The sequence below is a fragment of the Trachurus japonicus genome, unplaced genomic scaffold (genome assembly GCF_045865225.1).
Source record: "Trachurus japonicus isolate A0001 unplaced genomic scaffold, Traja_1.0 AP030763.1".
In the NCBI taxonomy this organism is placed as follows: Eukaryota; Metazoa; Chordata; class Actinopteri; order Carangiformes; family Carangidae; genus Trachurus; species Trachurus japonicus.
Window position 1 is genome coordinate 73,543 of NW_028220896.1, and position 23,729 is coordinate 97,271.

Sequence of the window (23,729 nt, forward strand, 5' to 3'; positions counted from 1 at the left end):
AATACATGAGTGGGCGACGCCCCGAACCGAGGCGGCCATGTTGCAGCGTGACCGTAGGTAACCACGGAAACTCAGCGGAGCTGTGGGCTCGGCCTGTTAAAACTGTCACCACTGTGCAGGGCCGTTGCTAGGAATTCTGGGCCCCCTTAAAGAATACTAAAGTGGGCCCCTCCCCCTAACTTTTCCAGTTTTTTTTCTTAGACTACGTATGTATTATCATTTTTTATTTAGCCTAGTAGCCTACCTTGTTTTGATGCTAATGCAACATTACACTGCAAAAACCCAAGTATCTTACCAAGAATATTTGTCTTATTTCTAGTCAAAATGTAATTTCTAGTCAAAACAAATATCATTATACTTAAAATAAGACTCATCATATTAAAAGTAGCTTGTTTTTAGACACTTTTTACTTCTTTCAAGCATATTTTCACTTGGAATAAGTAGAAAAAATATGATAGTGGAACAAGTTTTTAAAAACTTGCTTTCACTGGCAGATTTTTCTACTTATTTCAAGTGAAAATTAGTTTGAAACAAGTGAAAATTATCTAAAAACAAGTTAATTTTTAGGTTATGAGTCTTATTTTAAGTGGAAAGAGATTAGCTTTGACTAGAAATGAGACATTTGGACAAGAAATAAGACAAATGTTCTTGGAAAGATGTTGAGTTTTTACAGTGTACTATGAGTATTAGTCAGGGTCTTACACAGAATAAATCAGTCATACAAAGATTAGACTACTGGGGTTTTTTATGGGCCCCACTGGGCGCTGGGCCCCTAGAATTATCATCACCTTTCTCCCCTATACAACGGCCCTGCCACTGTGTAGTGTGAGGAAGGACGGAGGCACTGGTGTTGCATTCAGGTGCAGTCAGGCAGACGGCCGTCGGCAAACCAACCGGATGTCATTTTACTCGACGAGAGAAAGCCGGTAAAACGTGGGTCGGGTAAACAATACGACATCACCATGACAACATATTGCTACGCCTGTATTGTTTTGCCTCGTGCTGGCGGATCACTTGTTTACATAGACGCTTGTTTATCCTGTTACATGCAGCGTCTGTTGTCTGTCTGACGTCTGCCCGATTTCACCTGAATGCAACATAAAGAATACGTTCAGATATGCAACCGCACCGCTAGATGGGGGGAATTCCTACATACTATACCTTTAAAGAGGAACTATGCAAGATTTTTACCTTAAAGGGATAGTTCAACATTTTGGCAAATTGGTCCATTGCCATAATAATCCCTATACTCATAGCAGTAGGTTCTTTATCTTTTTTTGTGTGTGTGTGTGTGTGTGTGTGTGTGTGTGTGTGTGTGGTGTGTGTGTGTGTGTGTGTGTGTGTGTGTGTGTGTGTGTGTGTGTGTGTGGACCAGACGAGTACTGGCAGAACCACCCGGAGCTCCACGACATCCCGATCTTCTACGCTTCGTCTCTGGCCAGGAAGTGCATGGCCGTGTACCAGACCTACATCAACGCCATGAACGACAAGATCCGCAAGGCCATCAACATCAACAACCCCTTCGTCTTCAAGCACATCAGCAACCTGAAGGTTTGTTTTGTTTTTGTTTTTGTTTTTACTTTTCTGTCCTGTTTTATTGTGTCGTCAGGTTTGTTCTGTCCTTTGTTTTCTGTTTTGTCTGTTTTGGTCAGTGTATTGTCAGTGTATACGTTGTGTATGCTTAGGGTTACAAAGGGGCGGAAAATTTCCAGTTTTTTATTCCAAATTGGAAAATATCCATGAGAATTATGGGAAATTATGGGAATTTATGGGGATTAACTGGAAATTTGGGGTAATTTAAACAAACTGTATCATATCCAAACATAAATGTAAATATTTTGTTTCGTCATAAGCAGACATCCATGCAAAATAACAATACAATTTAAAAAAACATGACATTTCAACAGATTTATTTGTGAGTAGAACTTTATCAAGTTTTAATTCTTGTATGAACAATCAGCTATTTTACTGAACAACAAAAACATGAATGTTGAGTAAAATATTACTAATTGCTTATTAAGGGCCAACCTTCAATTTTGTAAATTTCGGATTTATTCCCGTTTATTCCCATAGAAAGTTTCCGATATTACCCGATACCCGATATTTTGCAACCCTATGTATGCTATTGCCTGTTTCCATTGTCGTTGTCGTTTGTTTTCTGACGTGTGTGTGTGTGTGTGTGTGTGTGTGTGTGTGTCAGAGCATGGACCACTTCGACGACATCGGGCCCAGCGTGGTGATGGCGTCGCCCGGCATGATGCAGAGCGGTTTGTCCCGGGAGCTGTTTGAGAGCTGGTGCACGGACAAGAGGAACGGCGTCATCATCGCCGGCTACTGCGTGGAGGGGACGCTCGCCAAGGTGGGAATCGAACCTGCGACACCTCGGGTCCCTTCTGCAGTTTTAAAAAAAAATTATTATCACCGGAAGTGAAACGTTTCCTCCACTGGTTTTTAGAAATGTCAGGTCTGTGTTCACTTTTGGAGACAAGTTAAGAACAACAGAGAGTGAGAGAGTGAAATCAAATAAACAATCACAGCAATAAATAAAAATAGACAATAACAGCTGTAAAATTAGTTTGTCTGCCCCAAATGCATCTTTCTTTATTCATAACTTCTCCTTTAATCGGTATCTTATAGTTTGGAGATAATAACTGCGATGGCAAGAACAGCAACACAAATAACTCTGACTGAGAACAGTGTAATTGCTGAAACAAAATCTTTTACAGTGTGTGTGTATCTGAATAAAAACCAGAAATAAGACTCTTATTTAAATTATATTATTGATCGGCATCAATAGATATTCCCAGTATTGGATCAGTCCGGTCAGTTTTATTGATAATGTTGAGTTTAATGTGGCTGCGTAACAAGAATCTGAATCTGTGACAGACGCCTGTGTTAACGACGTAGGACCGATCAGAAGAGTGTGTCGTGTTGCGTTCAAGTGCTGCTGGGATTTAATGAACTTTTAATAATATTTTTATATTATTTTAAATGATGAAACTTTTCATACAGGTTATTTAATATACTGTGTGTGTGTGTGTGTGTGTGTGTGTGTGTGTTGCAGCACATCATGACGGAGCCTGATGAGATCGCCACCATGTCGGGACAGAAGCTTCCTCTCAAGATGTCGGTCGACTACATCTCCTTCTCCGCTCACACCGACTACCAGCAGACCAGCGAGTTCATCCGGGCGCTCAAACCGCCGCACGTGGTAAAAACAACACACACACACACACACACACACACAGACACACACTATTTAAATCCACACTATTTAATTAAATCCACAAAGCGATGTTCCTGGATCCTTTGGGTTTAATGCGACACACTAACAGGCAAAAACACTGTTTTTTCATGCACTGATCAATTTTGAGATTTTGGGATATTTTTCTCTCAGAAAAGTGGAAAGAAATGGTAGAAAATCCACATTAAGGTTTTTTATTTTACTTCATTTTGTCTCTTTCATCAGTAGATTTCTCCTAAATTCACCAAAAGTTATGTCAGGTATCACTGTAAAGCTCCCTCTCTCTCCTGAACAATTATGTGGATCCAAAAATTGTCGTTTCCTCCGTATCCGCGACCAATCGTAAAAGTGCGATTCACATTAATGATCTATGGAATTTTACAGTACAAGTCTTTAAAGGCCGTTTTCTCAAAATGAGTTTTTCCTCAGACTCTGGACCCGAAATCTCCACTTCAGCAGCACTTACAGACACCAAACCTTCCAGTTTGATCCCTTTCTATATTCTGAAGGCTTTTCCTGAGGGGATTGTTGATATATCATCCACAGCCTGATTTATACAACATTTTATTCATAAAAACATGGAGAAACTTGGTGACAGTATTTTCTCATTTACAGAGTGATACAAAGACATATCCAAAATCCTCCTCTGTAAAAACTTCTGACTCTAATATGTCAACAAAATAAAACAAGAATTTTGAAAGGTTCTTTATCCATTGTTCAGATTTCGGTTCTGGAAATGTATGCAAATTAGCGCATATATTGCCTCATTTACATATTTAAACATAAAACTTGACAAAACTTGTAATTAGGGCTGAAACGATTCCTCGAGTAATTCGAGTACCTCGATTACAAAAAATGGTCCGAGGATTTTTTTCTGCCTCGAGGAATCGTTAATTTAATTGTAGTTCAAGCGGCCGCACGGACTAGTCAATGTGGCACAACGTGCGCCGTAACGTAACCTATGAACGTAACCGTGCACGCCCCCCCCCCCGCGGCCGTCCGCCGTGGATGACGGCGGAGATGGGGGGGGGGGGCGGCGGCGAGACGATGGCCGCGATGGCTGCGATGAGGGGGGGTGACGGTGGCAACATCACAGCAGAACAATCCTGCCTAGGAGCTATCCATGGTTAGGCTACTTACCCAAAGTCTCTTGAAATATCAAACAAAGAAAAGGACTATGGAAGCTTGAATGGCCAAAATACAGAAGTTATCATGACGTGAACTAGAGTGCTCTAACGTGAACCATATGTTGCGGTGTAATAAAAAAAAAAAAAAAAAAAAGACCGTTCATTCGGTAGAAACCCGGCTTAACGGGCGGGGGCGGGGCCCCCACGGCATGCGGGGGTTGCGGGGGGGGGGGGGACCGGGGAAGAGAGGAGGAGGAGGAGGAAGCGGACGTACCTGGGACGTACGGGTGTTTGACTGAGGGAGCTGGAAAATGGCAGAGGCGAGGAGAAATAGCAATGATGAAACAGAAGGAAAAAGGCGATATAAAAAGACAGAAAATGTCGAAAGTGTAGGAGCATTTCCGACTGAACAGAAAGGAGAACACTGTGACGTGTATTCGTTGTAACACGGCCCTTGCATACCACAACAGCACGTCTTCCATATTGCAGCATCTCCGCAGAAAACATTTTTGATATCTTGAAAGTAATTTTATTTTATTTATTTTTATTTGTGTTTTATTTATTCTTATTTATGTTAGCAGTCGCCTCTTTGGTAATGTTTCAAGACCAGAAAATACTTGCTTGTGAATTTAAGAAATAAAAACAGTTGATTCTACAAAAGGAAACCAATTGGTCATTCATTATTAAAGCAGAAGTAAGTGATATATTTGTGTTAATATAAGTCTTAAATAGTTATATCTTCCGACAGCAATCACTTACATAGAGTGTTTGGTCTGAAACACGGGTCTGTCAGTCACTCTGCTCTGCTCTGAGCCCAGGAGAAAACATTTATCGTATCCTACAGTTTTTATCCAATGAGGAGAGAGAACGGCATGCAGGGCTGTGTGTGCAGCCAAGGGACGCCGTGAATGTGGTGACGTAGCGACGAGGACTGTTATGGTGCGTTCAAGGAAACTCGTATTTTTCCGACCGTGAAGTCGTACCAGTTCGATCTGGTACGAGTTCACGGGTCAGAAGTTACGAGTGGCCGTTATAGTGACTTTCACCGGTAAAACAGGTCGGAAAAACACGAGTGGGTTGCCTGGAACGCTACAAAGTCGTAAGTTGTGACTTGAAGCTGTAATTTACGATTTCAAAAGCCTGCCTGGAACGCAGCATTAGCCAAAACGACCGGACCACTTACTTCTGCTTTAAGTGAAATATGTTATTTTCTCTTGTGTATTCATAATTGCTCTTTAACCAAGCAAAAATACGTTTTATCCGATTACTCGATTAATCGATGTAATTATCAGTAGAGTACTCGATTACTAAAATATTCGATAGCTGCAGCCCTACTTGTAATACAAAAAATATTTGTCTTAATGTAAGTGATAAACTTGGGAAGTTTCATGGTGAAATCTGTTGGTTTATTTTTTTTCCCTATTCACCTGCAGTGTCCCTCTTTAATGCAGTTTGTGTGTGTGTGTGTGTGTGTGTGTGTGTGTGTGTGTGTGTGTGTGTGTGTGTGTGTGTGTGTGTAGATCCTGGTGCACGGCGAGCAGAACGAGATGGCCCGGCTGAAGGCGGCTCTGATCCGAGAGTACGAAGACAACGACGAGGTTCACATCGAAGTCCACAACCCGCGAAACACTGAAGCCGTGACGCTGAACTTCAGAGGAGAGAAACTGGCCAAGGTGTGTGTGTGTCTGTGTGTGTGTGTGTTGTGCAGTGTTGTGCTAGTTATTGGAAAATAGTAACTAGTTACAGTTACTAGTTACTTCATTAAAAAAGTAACTCAGTTAGTAACTCAGTTACTTTAACCAAAAAGTAATGCGTTACTGAGAAAGTAACTTTTTCGTTACTTTAAAACGTTTTTTTTCCCCAATGCTCCCATTAAATAAAGGTTGATTGAATTCCCCTCTAACATCATTTCAGTTCTGTACTGATGCTGATGAAAAAACGTTTTTTATCTTTAAAATTTTATCATCATCATCATGCAGCATGATGTCAGCATGTAGCCTACAGCAGCATGACAGAACTGCAAACATCTTGAGGATACTACTTTGACCGAGTTACGTTCAAGAACCCGATTTAATCACGGAAAGTACTAAATTCACTCCAGCGGTAATTTCTTTCGATCGATCAGCTGTGTTTACCGTTTCAGGCGTCCGTCTGTCGGACTCTAACCGCTGCTGCTCGGTGGAGTGGGTGCTTGTGTCTCGCTGTGACTCTGGAGCTGTGCCCCAGTTCAGGGGCTGCAGCCTGAACTGACACACAGCTTCGGTCTCGGATGCTGCGTTAGCTACGTTACCTTAGCTCGCCGTCATGCCCTGACCTGACCTGTCCAGTCCTCTTCATGGAGCGTGTTTGATTACGTGTGGGACGCTAGAGGGCGGCCACCAAGCGCTGTTTTTCACAGTGTTGCAGTGTGCTCTGTCTTTCTTTCAATTCAATGAAACTTTATTGATCGCTACAATGTAATGGGAAGTGTGTGCCGCTGTAAAACCTCACCAAAGGAACGGAAAGGAACGGAGTAACGCAGCGTCTGGTAACGATAACGGAGTTACTGATTTAAAAAAACAACGCGTTACGTTATTAGTTACTGAAAAAAGTAACGGCGTTACGTAACGGCGTTACTAATAACGCGTTACTACCCAACACTGGTGTTGTGTGTGTGTGTGTTGTTGTATTGGTGTGGGCCGTGTTGTTAACTCCCAGCATGCTTTGCTCCGTTCTGCTGTGCTGCAGGTGATGGGCGTGCTGGCGGATGAGAAGTGCTCTCAGGGTCAGAGAGTCTCCGGGATCCTGGTGAAGAGAAACTTCAGTTACCACATCCTGACGCCGTCCGACCTCTCCAGTCAGTCTGTGTGTGTGTGTGTGTGTGTGTGTGTGTGTGTGTGTGTGTGTGTGTGTGTGTGTGTGTGTGTGTGTGTGTGTGTATTGTCAAACACTTACTATAATTGATGAATCTTTAATGTTATTGATCTGTCATCAAATGTTTCAAGCTGCTTCTGTCACAGAAAGTAAACCTCAACATCTGGACTGGTTGGTTGGTTGGTTGGTTGATAGAAAGAAAGAAAGAAAGAAAAAGAGAGAAAGAGGTGGAAAGAAATACAATGAAAGATTGAAATTCAAGAAAGGAAGACCAAGAAAATAATAATCAGAAGGAAAGAAACGAAGAAAAAAGAAAGAGGGAAGATAAAGAAAGAGAGAAAGAAAAGAAACAGGAAAAAAAGGAAGATCAAGAAAGAAATAATCAAAAGGAAAGAAAATAGAGAGAAAGAAAAGAAACAAAAGGGGCAAAGAAAGAAAAAGATAGTAGGAAGAAAAAAGAAAGAAGAAATACTTAGAAATACTAAAGAAAAAGAGAGGGAAGGAAATGAAGAAAAAGAGAGAAAGAGGAGGAAAGAAAGACAATGAAAGATTGAAATTCAAGAAAGGAAGACCAAGAAAATAATAATCAGAAGGAAAGAAACGAAGAAAAAAGAAAGAGGGAAGATAAAGAAAGAGAGAAAGAAAAGAAACAGGAAAAAAAGGAAGATCAAGAAAGAAATAATCAAAAGGAAAGAAAATAGAGAGAAAGAAAAGAAACAAAAAGGGCAAAGAAAGAAAAAGATAGTAGGAAGAAAAAAGAAAGAAGAAATACTTAAGAAAAAAAGAGGGAAGGAAATGAAGAAAAAGAGAGAAAGAGGAGGAAAGAAAGACAATGAAAGATTGAAATTCAAGAAAGGAAGACCAAGAAAATAGTAATCAGAGAGAAAGAAAAGAAACAGGAAAAAAGGAAGATCAAGAAAGAAATAATCAAAAGGAAAGAAAATAGAGAGAAAGAAAAGAAACAAAAGGGGCAAAGAAAGAAAAAGATAGTAGGAAGAAAAAAGAAAGAAGAAATACTTAGAAATACTAAAGAAAAAGAGAGGGAAGGAAATGAAGAAAAAGAGAGAAAGAGGAGGAAAGAAAGACAATGAAAGATTGAAAGAAAACACAAGAAAGAAATAATCAGAAGGAAAGAAACAAAGAAAAAAGAGAGAAAGAAAAGAAACAAAAAAGGCAAAGAAAGAAAAAGATAGTAGGAAGAAAAAAGACGAGCAGAAAGAGAGAAGAAATACTTAGAAATACAGAAGAGAGAGAAGTGACAAAAAAGTAAAGAAAAAGAAAGACAGAGTGAAGAAAAGGATGAAGACAGAAAGAGAAGTAGAGACATGAACGATGGAGTGACTAACAGAGTTGACTCCTCTCCTTCCTCCTCCTCCTCCTCCCTCCTCTTCCTCCCTCCTCCTCCTCCTCTTCCTCCTCCTCTTCCTCCTCCTCTTCTCCTCCTCTCTCCTCCTCCTCTCCTCTCCTCCTCCTCTTCCTCCCTCCTCCTCCTCTCCTCCTCCTCCTCCTCCTCCTCCTCTTCCTCTCCTCCTCCTCTTCCTCTCCTCTCCTCTCCTCCTCCTCCTCCTCTCCTTCCTCCCCCTTCCTCTTCCTCCCTCCTCCTCCTCTCCTCCTCCTCTCCTCCTCCTCCTCTTCCTCCTCCTCCTCCTCCTCTCCTCCCTCCTCCTCCTCTTCCTCCTCCTCCTCTCCTTCCTCCCCCTTCCTCTTCCTCTCCTCCTCCTCCTCCTCTTCCTCTCCTCCTCCTCCTCCTCTTCCTCCTCCTCCTCTCCTCCCCTCTCCTCTCCTCCTCCTCCTCTTCCTCCTCCTCCTCCTCTTCCTCCTCCTCCTCCTCTCCTTCCTCCCCCTTCCTCTTCCTCCCTCCTCCTCTCCTCCTCCTCCTCCTCCTCCCTCCTCCTCTTCCTCTCCTCCTCCTCCTCCTCCTCTTCCTCCTCCTCCTCCTCTCCTCCTCCCCTCCTCTTCCTCCTCCTCCTCCTCCTCCTCTCCTCCTCCTCCCTCCTCTCTCTCCTCCTCCTCCTCCTCCTCCTCCTCCTCCTCCTCCTCTTCCTCCTCCTCCTCCTCCTCCTCCTCCTCCTCCTCCTCTCCTCCTCCTCCTCTCCTCCTCCTCTCCTCCTCCTCCTCTTCCTCCTCCTCCTCCTCCTCCTCTTCCTCTCCTCCTCCTCTCCTCCTCCTCCTCCTCCTCCTCCTCCTCTCTTCCTCCTCAGACTACACCGACCTCGCCATGGGAACGGTGAAGCAGACTCAGGCGATCCCGTTCACTGGACCGATCTCTCTGCTCGTCACGCAGCTGCGCAGCCTCGCAGGTGAGTTGGCTCCGCCCCCTTCGTCCTCCTCCTCCTCCTCCTCCTCCTCCTCCTGCAGTAGCATAGATATACCCCCAATTCCAATCCGCCCCCTAAAGACTCCTTAAAGCCCTGAACCCTCACTGACTAAAGTGACGTCAGCTGTAAGTGACAGAGTGTGAGAGTCTGTGAGGGTCCAGATGCTGTAAATATGAATGGAACAGCACTTACCCACTCTCACGACATGTTACCTTGACAACAACATGTTGTTGACTCCGGTCTTGGGCCGATAATTTACCGTACTTTCAACGCGCACAAGGTGTGTGAGGTGGACGGACTCAAAACAAAATGTTCCCGGATCAGATCTGATCAAATCATCATCAATAATCACAAACTGCACGTTAATACTGACAGTAAACTTCTTCTTTTCTTTCTTTCTTTCTTTCTTTTTTTTTTGGTTGTTGCTCCTGTCCATTAACAATAAAGAGAGCGGCGGAGCTCTCTCTGACTACGTGTGGTAATTTACTTTTTTTTTAACACTTGCGTTCCGACGGCATCTCATGTGTTTGACTTCACAACGCTATGAACTGTGGGTAATTCCCCTACCCCTAGGGTAAGGGGGCAGTAAGGGCTCATTCACTGACTCACTGACTTGATGATCTGACAATGGAACAGCCCTCACACACTCACGGACTTCCCGTTAATGCGCCTCTCAGTCAGTGAGTCTGTGAGGGGTCGGATTGGAATTGGGCCATAGTATATACTGACTAGATGCCGCGTTCTGCTTCTCAGCGTACGTCAACACGGCCGCCATCTTGGTCCGGGGTTCTGACCATAGACATGATATACATCTGACCAGCAGTCAGACCCTTGTAGAACACATTTCAGTGTGTTTATGCATGTGGGTGTGTGTCTGAGTATGTAAGTGTATGTTTAATACATTAAAAAAAATATATAAAAATTTTTCAAAGATTTTTTGTTGTTGTTGTATCATAAACATATGTCTGACATTTATAATAAACCAAACGGCTTGAAAATCGGTTGAATATTTGGTGAGTTATGGCGATTTTAATGGTTGATAGACGTCTGCCTCTGTTGACTAGTGCAGTAAGTAGACACGGCTTCCCCCTGACCAAGATGGCCGCCGCGTTGACGTATTCCACTCAATAGAGTTGCCTAGGAACGCGGCATCTAGTCAGTATATATATATATATATCTATGCTGCAGTAGAAGCTGTAACTTCCTGTTTCCTCTGTGTGTGTGTGTGTGTGTGTGTGTGTGTGTGTGTGTGTGTGTGTGTGTGTGTTTCAGGCGACGTGGAGCAGGTCGAGGGGACGGAGAAAATCACGGTGAAGATCTTTAAGAGCATCACGCTGGTTCACGAGGCCGGGATGGTCGTACTGGAGGTCGGACACTCGAACGCAACACGACACTTTTTACACTCATCATCATCCACCACATGTCGCCTGAAGTGGCTAAAACTGACCTGTTTATCAAAACTTTATTAACTCTGAGCACACGAACACGTCTGTTTTTATTTAAACCAGTTTAGAAACATTAAATATACAGTTTATGACATGATTATGTAGCTGCAGTCAGGTTTTTATTAATGCTCAGTATTTGTTCTACATGTTTATTTCAAACTATTTTGTATATTTTATAATTTTATTTATGTTTTTAGACACAGATCTCACTCAGACCTGGTTACAGATACATTATTAACCAGTTATTACATGTTAATACATTCATTATACAGATATATACAATAATTATGACAATTTTTTATTTTTATCACACTTTTTCAAACACTTCAAAAATCTCAACACCAATAAACTCAAAGAGAAAAATGTAAAAACAACAGACAATTGAAGTAAAAAACTCTATGAACTAATTGATGCAGCAATATAAATCAATAATGATAATAATGAAAATGTTCTCGTCTCAGTGGGTCGCCAACCCGCTCAACGACATGTACGCAGACGCCGTCACCACGGTGATCCTGGAGGTCCAGTCCAACCCCACCGCCCAGAAATGTCAGTGAACGCATCACGAGGGAATTTATTTTAATTTCACTGATGAACAGAAACTTTACTGACGCTTGTTTGTTTGTTTGTTTGTTTTTTTTGTTTGTTTGTTTGTTTGTTTGTTTGTCTGTTTCAGTCCACGAGGGCAGGAAGGAAACGTTCGACATGGAGCTGTTCGTCGAGCGACTGGAGCTGATGCTGCAGTGAGTCTGAACACCTGTAGCTACACCTCGAAAATGGTTTTAATGGTTAAAATATCTGACAAAACTGTAGAATCTGACACTTTTTAAGTTAAAATTAAACCTAATTGATCCAAATATAAGAGAATAAAACTTTTAAATGAAGGTAGAGATTAAAGATTTTCTGTTTTCACCTGGTAAAATGTTTTTTTTTTCCGTTTCAGCGACATGTTCGGGGACGACTGCGTGAATTTCAAAGACAGTAAAAGCCTGAGTGTGACGGTGGACGGAGTCACGGCGTGCATCGACCCAGAGACCAGAGTGAGTCCAGCGTCTGACATCTATTCTATACACGAACATTAAAGGGATAGTTCAATATTTTGGCAAAGTCGCCTACAGTATTAGGGTTGTCACGATACCAGAATTTCAGTAGTCGATAACCAATATCTGTGAATTTCCACGATTCTCGATACTAATTCGATACCACGATTAAAAAAACAAAAACAAAACAGAACCCATGTACTTTTAAATTCACTACTTTATTGAAAACTGTTTCAACATCTTTTTGCACAGAATTTATAGGGCTGCCCCCAAATAGTCGACCAAGCACCGGTCGACCAAAAAATCATTAGCCAACCAAAATTTCATTGGTCGATTGGTCGCAGGAAAAAAAAAAAACATTTGGAGCCGTGTCTGGTTAAAATTAAAGCAGAAGTAAGCGATCCGGTGGTTTTGGCTAACTTCCTGTCAGCAGATGGAGTTAGCAGTCCCCGCCCTCGTCCCTACGTCACCACATTCACGCGCATCCCTTGGCTGCACACACAGAGAGGACTGCCCCTTTATGCCGTTCTCTCTCCTCATTGGATAAAGGTTGTAGGATACAAGGAAAGTTTTCTCCTCGGCTTACAGCAGAGCAGAGTGACTGACAGACCCATGTTTCGGACCAAACACTCTATGTAAGTGATTGCTGTCGTAAGTAAGTAAGAAAGTACAGGCTCTGAAATGTACTTTCAAAGTAAAAGTAAAAAGTAAAAATGATTTTTTGCCGTTAATGAAACCTACATAATTTGATAATTTTGTTAAACAAAAAAAGTTCAGACAGAATAATCAAGATTGAACTGACCAGAGACAGTGTTTCCCAACGTTTGGGCCGCCACAGACCTCACAAATTTTTAAACAGCGTTTCATCACCTCTCATCTCTGCCAGTCACCACCGCGCGTACACACAGACACGGGCGCATGGACAGGTTGCGCTTTGCCGCTCGTAAACGGTAAATGCGTTATATTGCGCAGATTGTACGGTGTTCAACCCCCCCGTCGGATAGTCCGACCACCATCGCTTCCTTCCTCCATGCTGCTGCCTCCATGTCGCTGCTACAGTACAAGTTGGTAACTCGGTTCTCTCTACGCTACCGCCCCCCCCTCCCTCCTCCCTCCTCCCTCTTCTTCTCCCTCCCTCCCTCTCTAGTTCGTCACGTCTTTTACCGGTGCTTTTACGTCGTGTCAAAAAAAAAAGTAACAAGCCTGTTTTTACAATGTAAGGAGTAGAAAGTACATATTTTTGCGTATAAATGTAGGGAGTAAAAGTAAAAAGTCGTCAGAAAAATAAATACTCAAGTAAAGTACAGATACCTGAAAAATCTACTTAAGTACAGTAACGAAGTATTTGTACTTCGTTACTTGCCACCTCTGCTGAACTGTATATGAAAGGCTATAGGGCTTTTAATTTGAAGGGCCAGATACAGGAAGTCGTGACATGATTAGTCGACTAATGACGACTATTGGTCGACCAAGGGAATTATGGTGATAGGAGAATTTGCCAAAATGTTGAACTATCCCTTTAACGTCTGGTTCATCATAATGGTATAAATCAATACTCAATAATCAGCTGATAACACCATGGTGACCTCTGACCCTCAGGCCGTGACCTGCGCGGACGACGACTCTCTGAGGGAGATGGTGGAAGTGGCCGTCCACCGTCTCTACGACGCCCTGAGCCCCGCCTTCACGCCACGCCCCCTCTGTGATGTCATCAGCAGCAGCAGCGCGTTGCCGTCGGTGATGTAGCGGTGGACGATGAACTGGCGTTTCTCTGTCACTCTCTTCAGTCCTCGTAGTATCGATCGATCACCAATAATCGGTCGATAACGGACCGATGCAGATGTTCGTTCGTTCGTTCATTTCTTTGACTCGAGGACTTTTGAGTTTTTCCAGCTTCTTCGTTGGAAACTTGGTTCCAAAGGAATCGGCTTCAGGAGACGGACCACCAATACCTTTATTGATTGATTGTTTTTGTACTTGATTTGTCTATAAAACAAAAGTTTGAGTTCTTCACAAGGAAAATAAACATTTGTCCAGAGAGAGAGAGAGAGAGGGTCACTGAGTTTCTGTCCTCGAAGATAAAAAGTGAGTTAGATTTAATGTGAGTGAAACAACAATGACATCATCAATACTGCAGATAATTTATCAATCATCTTGTTTTCTATGAAACAAAATTAAGGTTAAAATCATCAAAAATGTTCGTATTGTTAAATAAAAGCAGAAAATTGTTGCATTTTAGAAACTGGAGGCAGAATTTTTTTTTTTTTTTTCATTAATTTAGATTTTCTACAAGAATTTATCTGCAAAATATTTTAATTATTGATAAATAATTTAGAGTATTTTCTTTTTTACACTAACTTTAATATTTTTTTGGCTACAGGTTTTATGTTTTTATGATGCAAGTCGATCTCATCTTGGTCTGAATATTGATATTTTTAGATTAAAATATAAAAATAAAATCACCAGAGATTAAAATAGTCAATAAATTACATTAAAGCAGAATGTTTAAAAATGTTTTTGACAAATGATCCATTAATGAGAACCATGAGATCTTGCTGAAAGCTCAGGAAGAAACGTGAGTTGATAAAATATCAGAATATCAATAAAAACTCTTTATCGATCAGCACTTTAAATCAGACAGTAGAACGTTTTATTGTGAAAGGGCAGACTGAGCGGACGCCTCAGTCCGACGACGACACAGTGACGTTAACAACATGACTCGCAACCGACCTTTAATTGGATCAATACAGACGATCGTCAGCATGTACATAACACACAGACACACACATCACAGTGTACAGGACTCAACACACACACACACACACACACACAGATAGACACAATATTAAAAATACTGACAAGTGCATTTGAATACCACAGAAGAGAAGAGAAGGCACTTTGAGCTCTGACATGTCAAAAATAAACATTTAAAACGATAATATGGCTTCAATCAATCGACAAAAAAACAAAAAAAACACAAAACTTACCACAAAATAAATCTGACACAGTAAAAACATGTGATGAGAATAAACTCTGGTACCAAACAGCTCGAGTGACACAAACCAAACAGCTGAAAACACTCTGAAGTTTAACATCTGTGTCTTTATCCCCCCCCCCCCCCAAAAAAAAAACAGACACAGTCACAAAAATAAAAGCAACAACACAACGATATTTTATACAAAGATATATATACACACAGTAATAATAATAATCTGCCCTCGTACAGTAAGAAACAAACAGGTGAAATGTTCAGATAACTGACCTCAAACCAGGATAAAATAAAATAACAGGGAGGTGTTTTAAAACTGTTTAGGTTAGGACAATTTTATACTGAAGTTTTAAGTTTTTCCTTTATTTTTATTAAGTGATTTAACATTTTGTCTATAAAAATTTACAAAATAGTAAAAAAAAAAAATGCCCAATGTAACTTAAAATGTATCAAAAGTCCCTTCAATCAAATATTCAATTTATTATAAAAAAAAAAAACAGTTGAGCTATCCATTTATCAATCACAATTTTTTTTAAAGCAATTATTGACTGAAAAACGACTTTAATTATTTGTTTCATTGCTGATCAACATTCAATCAATTAATCAGCTTATTGTTGCAGATGTGATACACAGTAAATAAAATTGATTGACAGGTTTTAGTGGTTTTAAGGAGATGATGAACATTTATGTGATATAAAATACGGTGTCATGTAGCTCAGTGGGTCGAGTTGAAGGCACTTAACACTGTCACGTTCAAGGGTTCGATTCCCACTGAGTCTTAAAACAGAAACACTTTTTAATCCTTTAAACTCTCCAAACCTATTTTAACCCTATTTGTACTTTATTAATATCATTTATAGAATATAAAAACATTTTGATCCTTAAAAATAAAACTTTGACCTCTGTGTTTTTGACTTTTACTGTTTTTTTTATTTGGCAGCTGCACGTGTCATTGACTCTCAGTGCACTTTGACCTTTTGAAGCTGCAACTAATAATCATTTTGACTATTAATTAATCAATTAGTCTATCACACAGTAAAAAAAAAACAATTGATTCTGATGTAAAGACAAAAAAAAAACATCAAATAACCACAAATTAGAAGTTGACAACGTCAAATCTTTGGCATTTTTTGTGCTGTTGTGATAAAATATATAATATTTCTAAAGCTTTTAACAACATTATCCATTATTACAACATGTTGTGTTGATGCTGTTTCTATAAAATGCTGGTGACAAACACTTTGTCTCAATAGCGTCAGTTAGAAATAAATGTTTTTCTCTCATTAGACAGAAACTCTGTGCACATAAATGATTGTCATATTGAAGTTGAACCTTTTTAAAACTTTAAGTTCAACTCAGCAACAGTTTGACTGATGACTGAGCTACAACAAGCGTTACATTTGGCCTTTAGGGAACTAAAACGAGAGCCGGGCTTCAGCTATAAAAGTGAACGACGACTTTATGTAACAGAAATAAACGTGTAACATTCAGGAGCAAAAAAAAATCTTTGGTGGGACGTTCAAGAACTAAAAACGGACGTAGGAGCGTACAGTTGCTGGTCGTATCGTGTAGTGTGTCATCAGAAGACGAGTTGGTCTGAGTTTGTACGGTGGCTGGCGGGGACCAATCGGAGCTTTAGCGACATTTTATTGGACGAATAAAAGTATTGACCAGATGATCGATCACCACAGTTAAACACAGTTTGATTGTGGAAGCAACATCTGATCTGAGCACCGTTCAATCAGCACCAACGACGGTTTGATACCTGGAGAAGGTTCGATACCCAGCAGCGGCCCCTCGCTGCCACAGCTTCAACAGGACAATATGTTAGTTCGAGTCACTAAAGGACGTTAAAGAGACGCGGAGAGGACGGACGGAGCAGCGATTTGAAACCACGGTCAGGTGGAGCTGTGACACAGCAGTGTGTTGATGCTGCGTGTGTGTGTGTGTGTGTGTGTGTGTGTGTGTGTGTGTGTGTGTGTGTGTGTGTGTGTGACAGTAACATCTCGGCAGACGACATGCTCTACACGGAGACGGACCTGGAGGACAGCATGGAGAAGATCGAGACCATCAACTTCCACGAGGTGAAGGAAGTGGCCGGCATCAAGTTCTGGTGTTACCACGCCGGACACGTGCTGGGCGCCGCCATGTTCATGATCGAGATCGCCGGCGTCAAGGTAACGGACGCTCACCGCCACTCACATGACTCAGCTGTTCAACCCTCTGTTGGTGTTTTGTTTTTTGCTTTTTTACTTTATTTTGCAAATAAATCGATGTACAAACCAATAAGGCAAATAGTAAACTTGTAAATATAAATAAATACAAAACATAAGATATAAGAGCATGAAATAAAATAAACAAACATCAAATAAACAAGACAAAGAAAAGAAAGTATGTACACGTAAAGTAAATAAATTAGAAAAATTTAACATTTCAATCAATAATCGATGTGACCAGATCAATAAACTGAGTCTGACAAACAGGAAATCAGAAGTAAGGCTTCTAAAACATGCAGCATCCCTTCAAAATAAAAGCATGGAAATACAAATCCTTTTAAAAAAAGAAACTGTTTTTAACACCGTGTTGTCCTGCACTTTATCGTCATCATGTCTAAATGGAAGCGCATATATTGATAAGTAATTTCATCAACTCACAAAAAATATTTCCCAGAGTGCACCTCTTCACCTAAACTTCATTATCACATAATATCACATTATGTAAATTATAAACATATGAATCGCAGTGATTCACTCTCTCTGCTGCGACAAAGAACAGATGTTATTATGATTTATTTATCTTAGTTGGAGCAGAAACAGTGAAGATTAAAACGCAGCTGTGTTTTGATTAAAAAGTGATTGATTGAAAATCCTAATCAATAATCACAGACTTCAGGCTCCAGAGTCAATTTCTCTTCATTTGATGAGCAAAATAAACTGTTTAAAGACGTCGCCTCGGGCTTTAAGTTGAAGGATGGTTTTATAATTTTAACATTTTGTTGAATAATCCAATTAATAATAAACAAATGTATACTTTTAGATCATTTTATTCATTTGTATGTTGTGTTAATCCTATATATGCTGGTGTTGATGTATAATTAATTCAAATATCATGACAAGGAGAGTTTGAAGGTGATCCGTGACTAAATCTGAAGTTAATTCCCATCTACTGATTACCTTGTTTTTAACCAGTCAACAGGCCTCCTGAGGTGTGTGTATATTAACCTACACCTGAAATACACAGCATCATAAAATATGCATGCACTTAAACTTTTATATGAAATAACAGGGTATCCACGGGGTCTTAAAAAGTCTAAAATTTGAAAATCTAAATTTTAGGCCTTAAAATGTCTTAAATTTGTTGAATTATTGTGTTCAAGTCTTAAATCATTTTAGACAGGTCTTAAATTTTCTTATGCCCACCATGGACGAGCATTTCACTCGCATTTGCCCCTAAAAAAAAATACATGTGTGAACCAGGAAAATCACAAAAAGAAAGAGCACAACCTGCGATTGGTCAAAAACTACAAATCCCACAATTCTCTGGCCTCAACAATAACAGTAGTTAGTGTAAGTAAGGGAGAGTGGAGCTGTCGGTGAAAAGAGGAAACAACGCCACGTCTGGTCCTGTTCTATGTTGTTCGTTCACACCGTCACCGTTTATTCGTTACGTCCGCGGTGTAAAAGGCCGTAACGCAAAGACGCGATTAGGCGCGAGACGCGATTAGGCGCGCGACGCGGTAGACGCGACTTTTTTTTTTTTGCGACGCAATACACGCGATTCTTTTTGGGCGACGGGACCTTCGCGTCTTCGTCTATTTCATCGTGTTTGGAACGCTTTTTTTTCGCTCGAGTTGTGACGCGCGACCAAACGCGAGATACGCGGTTTGACGCTCTTTTTGACTCGTGTCAAAAAAAAATTCACGAGCCCGCCAACAACTTTTTTTTTTTTTCAAAGCAGGTTCAACTGGACTTAGTTATTTGTCTAGGAAGACGTTTCACCTCTCATCCAAGAGGCTTCATCAGTTCATGTAGCATCTGACCAGGCTGGGACTGGTCCAACTAACTGGTCTGGAGACTCAGTATAAGTCCAGTTGCTTTCGATTTAACCTCCTTTGAAATACTATGACCTGGACAAATGAGAATATGCACAGGCCTACAACAACATTTCTGCTCTCATCAACCATGGTTGAGGTCACAACGCTGCGCTGTAGCTGCTCTGGAAGTCCGAGACACTGAGGCCAAACGCCGCCGTCGCTTCTGATCCATGTCGGCGAGTTCCGGGCTGATGAGCTACAGAGACTTTAGAGTCAAAGGAGCAGTGCGTCGCTGTGTCGGACTGTTTGGATTTAATGAAGAAGCTGCACAGAGTCAGGTGAGCAGAAGCTGCCCCCCCCCCCTCACCGTGGAGCCGCTGCTGTCTCACAGCCGCCACCGACCCCTAGAATAAAACACCACCGACCCCTAGCGTGACGCACAGTGTTATGAGACACATTATGCATCCCAACTGTCTTTTTTTTTAGAGGATTTTTTTTTTTTTTAACCAAGAATGCGAAAAATCATGATCCAGGGGCCAAAATTCGAAACAAATATATAATCATAATTCTCATTATTCTCCTGATGTCGGTTTAATGTAAACAGATTGAGCTGATACGCGAGAGTAATGTGACAGCGGGGCAGTGCTGCAGCTGCTGTGCTGTGATGGACCTGATCAGACTGGTGGTGGTCCACAGTGAATCAGTCCCAGATCCTCCACCGTCAGCAGATCCCCCGAAAGCCCCCGCAAATAATACATCGACAAGAAGTTAAGTGGCAAGTTGCACCTTTTCGTCGGCTTATTATTTGCGGATTTTTTTTTTTTATAGCCTATATAACGTCACTGCAACATGCGGCTCTCAGTGCTTGTCGGTGTTGTGTCTATAAATTGTGAAATAACTTTTCCTCAATAGAAATATGAGACGTGGTCGATATGTTTCATTCATCCATGTTTTGGCAGACAATACAAATAACCAATGATAATGAGATTTCCACCGCGTCGAACCAATCATGTGGCTGGAATAGAGCCAGTCAACAGTAACATGTGCATTTGTTTGGGTTGCTGCAGATGTGCACATCAGCTGACACCGCCAGAGAGAGACACATAACAGCCGCTTCAAGGAGACTAGCGGACTTTTTTTTTTTTTTAATAGCCTCTTCATTCATCTTGGGCGGGGGGCGGTGCGCCGTCTTATAATGTTACAGAAAACCCTGCATTATGTTTTTTACAACTCGTGTTCCTACACTATAGAGACAACTTGCTGTTGGCTCTATATTTCAAGAAACTTGTTTTCTGTTTAAAAGGCACAATTCACCCATCTTTTAACCGGGTAGTTACGTCTCCAGTCTGTCGAGCGGGCGAGCGCACAGCTGATGTGCTTCCATTCCCACAGACGCACGGATTCAGTGTGGACAGAGAGCGTCAGATGTGACGCGATTGTCGGACGCTCGTTCGCGTCGCATCCAGTTAGGACACGGTGTGAGCAGCCACATCCACTGCGCTCTGGATCAGCTGATCGGTGCTCAGGTGACGTTAGATCTTCACTTTTTTAAACTCATACAAAGTGCAGCCAAACAGCAGGCTGAAGAGAGAGGACCAGCAGCAGCAGCAGCTCTGACAGCTCCTCTGTGGCGCTGCAGACAGGCTGCAGGTGAGCTGGCCTGAGAGCAGAGTGCCGTCTCTTTTTTTTTTTTTTTTTTTAGCAGCCTTTGTTACAGGTGATAGGCTACATGTCCATGTGCATGTGCATGAGAACTGATTTTGAATCGAAGAGACACCCAAATATTCACATCCTTCAGTCCAGGCTTTTGAAAAGAGAGTAGCCTATAAAATCAGCTTCATGTAGCAGTTAACTTTAAAATGGTTCGAATATATTGCTGCTGAATAAATCTGAAACATGTGATGTGCATTTTTTTGGGGGAAATATGGCTTCTGATATAATAGTCTGTAGACATCATCATCATTCAACGTTTTCACATGGTCTGGTGTTAATAAAGCAAACTAAAAATCGCAAAAAGAAAATCAAGAATCGGTTGAATCGAAAATCGATTTTGAATCGAATCGTGACCCTAAAAGTCGGAATCGAATCGTGAGCCACCCAAAGATTCACATCCCTAGTACAGAGACCTGCCACAGTGTCATGGTGCATTAATATAAACTTCAACCTCAGAGCTGTCAGTCCTCAGACTGTCCTGACTGTCCCTGAACATCACACAGGGATGCAAACAGCGCGCCGAAAAGCGAAACTCGCTTTTTTCATGACCAATTGACCCTTCGCCAACTCCTCCCACAAACGGCTATTGTCCAATCCTACGTTAGCAACCGTAACTATAGGCCTGGCAAGCTTTCAGCAGTGAGTCATTACGTTTGCTTTTGTGGACACATTTTGAGACTAGGACGAAAAACATTTGTTTGTAGAGAAGGATGTTGTTGCTGCTGCTGCTACTACGGCGGCGGCGGCGGCGGCGGCAGAAGCAATATAGAGATGTTCAGATATGAGCGGACTTTTTTTTTCGACTTGAGCAAGTGTAGATATGGGGAAAACCATATGTTCACCTCCGAAATGACAGCTGTACTTTTAGGGCTTTTACCTGGGCTTTTAGGCGAGGGATCCTCCAGGCAGGGACTGCTTTCACTGACTGATACAGCGGTGGGAGAAAACAAAACAGCAGCGAAAACTGTATGTGGTTCACAATCGCCCAAAAACTTAGAGTTTGACAACGTTTCATGACCAGTGAGATGACCTAAGTCTTGGTGGGTTGATAGACGGTAAAATTACCGGTCCTTACTGCTGCTCTGTACATTGTCCAGTCGTGTCGTTGAACAGATGTTTTATCCTCCTGCGCGAGTCACGTCACTGAAAACTATGAATGCTCTTTGTGATTTCTTCTCTCTATTATCTCAGAACAGTTTATCCAGAAATTTGCTGATATTTCCTTTGAAATCGATACCAAATACTGCCAGGAGCATGGCTGGGAGTGAAAGCTTGCCCGGCGTAGCAACAGTAACCAAGGGGGCGGGGCTTACGCGAAGGGTCAATTAGGTGACTTGTGTGAATCGTTCAGATCCGAAGAGTTTTTGTTTTGAGGGGGGGGGGGTCTCAGCGTCTCAGCTCGGGTCAGTAAAATGTTTTTCTAACAGGCTGACAGTGACAATCACGTGAGGCGAACTCATTCATGGTCTCTGATTATACTGATAACAGCCGACCTCCAATGTAGACGCGCGACATGCACGCACGTTACCCAAAGCGGTGACGCCGTTTTTTCCCCCCGTGCACGTCCGCGGCGCACAGCTCCACGGACGTGCACGGTTCCCTACGTTGCTGTGTCAGGCAGGTGTTTCCACGGAGCTCTGCCCCGTTTCAGAGGTGAAGGAAGCCCTAAGTGGAAAGACGTCGCCTCCGCCATGTAGAATGTGTTCAATTAAAGTGAAACTAACACATTATATAGGCCTATATGTCCATTACACACCGAATGGGATGTTAAATCCCATGTCTTTATTTATTCAGTTTATTTTAATAGTAATAATTATGACTAACATTCAGTGAAGACCTAAAAATCAGTATCTCCAAAATTGAAATATTGCAATGGTTTTTATTTTTTTAAAGCATTTTTAATATAGAAATGTTGGCCTTCTGAAAACTGTCCATCTATATGCACTCAATACTTGGTTGGGGTTGAACTACTGGAAATTGACTTTTCTGTGATATTGTTAATGGTGAGCCCCCCCCCCGCCAGACAATACCTCTCTTTTTTGGTCCTGACCCGTTTGCATCCCTGTGTGTGTGTGTGTGTGTGTGTGTGTGTGTGTGTGTGTGTGTGTGTGTGTGTGTGTGTGTGTGTGTGTGTGTGTGTGTGTGTGTGTGTGTGTAGTTGTTGTACACAGGAGACTTCTCCCGTCAGGAGGACAGACACTTGATGGCGGCGGAGATCCCCAGCGTCAAACCAGACATCCTCATCACCGTGAGTGGAGCCGTTCAACCTGTTCAATCTTTATTTAAACACAGAGCACAGACACTTAACATTGAACCTGTGTGTGTGTGTGTGTGTGTGTGTTTGTTGTGTGTGTGTGTGTGTGTCAGGAGTCGACCTACGGGACTCACATCCACGAGAAGCGGGAGGAGCGAGAGGCTCGGTTCTGCAACACGGTCCACGACATCGTCAACAGAGAAGGTCGATGTCTGATCCCCGTGTTCGCTCTGGGCCGAGCGCAGGAGCTGCTGCTCATCCTCGGTGAGACCACGGCAACAACGACGCCATGACGACGCACGGCGACCTAAGAGTGGCGCTTTCCCTTCAGCTGAGGGAAAAATAAATTCAGGCTTCAAGTTTTATTTACAAGATTAAACTAAGGGACGTGTTTCTGTCTATGGATCACACAGAAACATTTTAATTCACCATACACACTCGTTAAAGCCCCAGTGTGTAACTTATTTGGCTTTTTAGTAGCAAAAATCAAATATTACTTTCATAAATACGTATTTCACTGAAGTCGAATCACACCCGCATACAAATGAAAGCTTTCTCGTACCTTAGAATGAGTTGTTACAAGTCGTTACAAATACATGAGTGGGCGACGCACCGAACCGAGGCGGCCATGTTGCATCGTGACCGTAGGTAACCACGGAAACTCAGCGGAGCTGTCGGCTCGGCCTGTTAAAACTGTCACCACTGTGCAGGGC

The 23,729-nt window shown here is 41.9% G+C and overlaps 2 protein-coding genes across 2 annotated transcripts in view; both read left to right on the top strand.

Moving 5' to 3' along the window:
- LOC146960015 (cleavage and polyadenylation specificity factor subunit 3-like) overlaps window positions 1–13,809 on the top strand; it is an 83,987-nt gene extending 70,178 nt beyond the window's left edge. The window contains exons 4-14 of the mRNA XM_085772701.1: window positions 1,376–1,551; window positions 2,201–2,359; window positions 3,065–3,211; window positions 5,892–6,044; window positions 7,099–7,207; window positions 9,426–9,524; window positions 10,815–10,909; window positions 11,449–11,536; window positions 11,664–11,730; window positions 11,931–12,027; window positions 13,627–13,809. Of these exons, the coding sequence (XP_085628827.1) occupies window positions 1,376–1,551; window positions 2,201–2,359; window positions 3,065–3,211; window positions 5,892–6,044; window positions 7,099–7,207; window positions 9,426–9,524; window positions 10,815–10,909; window positions 11,449–11,536; window positions 11,664–11,730; window positions 11,931–12,027; window positions 13,627–13,773 (1,337 nt within the window). The 3' untranslated portion in view covers window positions 13,774–13,809. The remainder of the gene's footprint in view (window positions 1–1,375; window positions 1,552–2,200; window positions 2,360–3,064; window positions 3,212–5,891; window positions 6,045–7,098; window positions 7,208–9,425; window positions 9,525–10,814; window positions 10,910–11,448; window positions 11,537–11,663; window positions 11,731–11,930; window positions 12,028–13,626) is intronic.
- A 3,209-nt stretch (window positions 13,810–17,018) lies between these two features.
- On the top strand, window positions 17,019–23,280 carry LOC146960016 (cleavage and polyadenylation specificity factor subunit 3-like; the record flags this gene model as incomplete). Its single annotated transcript, XM_085772702.1, has 3 exons — window positions 17,019–17,193; window positions 22,921–23,010; window positions 23,130–23,280. Coding segments are annotated over exons 1-3 (400 nt in total), but the record flags the coding sequence as incomplete, so codon positions are not given.
- Window positions 23,281–23,729: the final 449 nt, after the last annotated feature.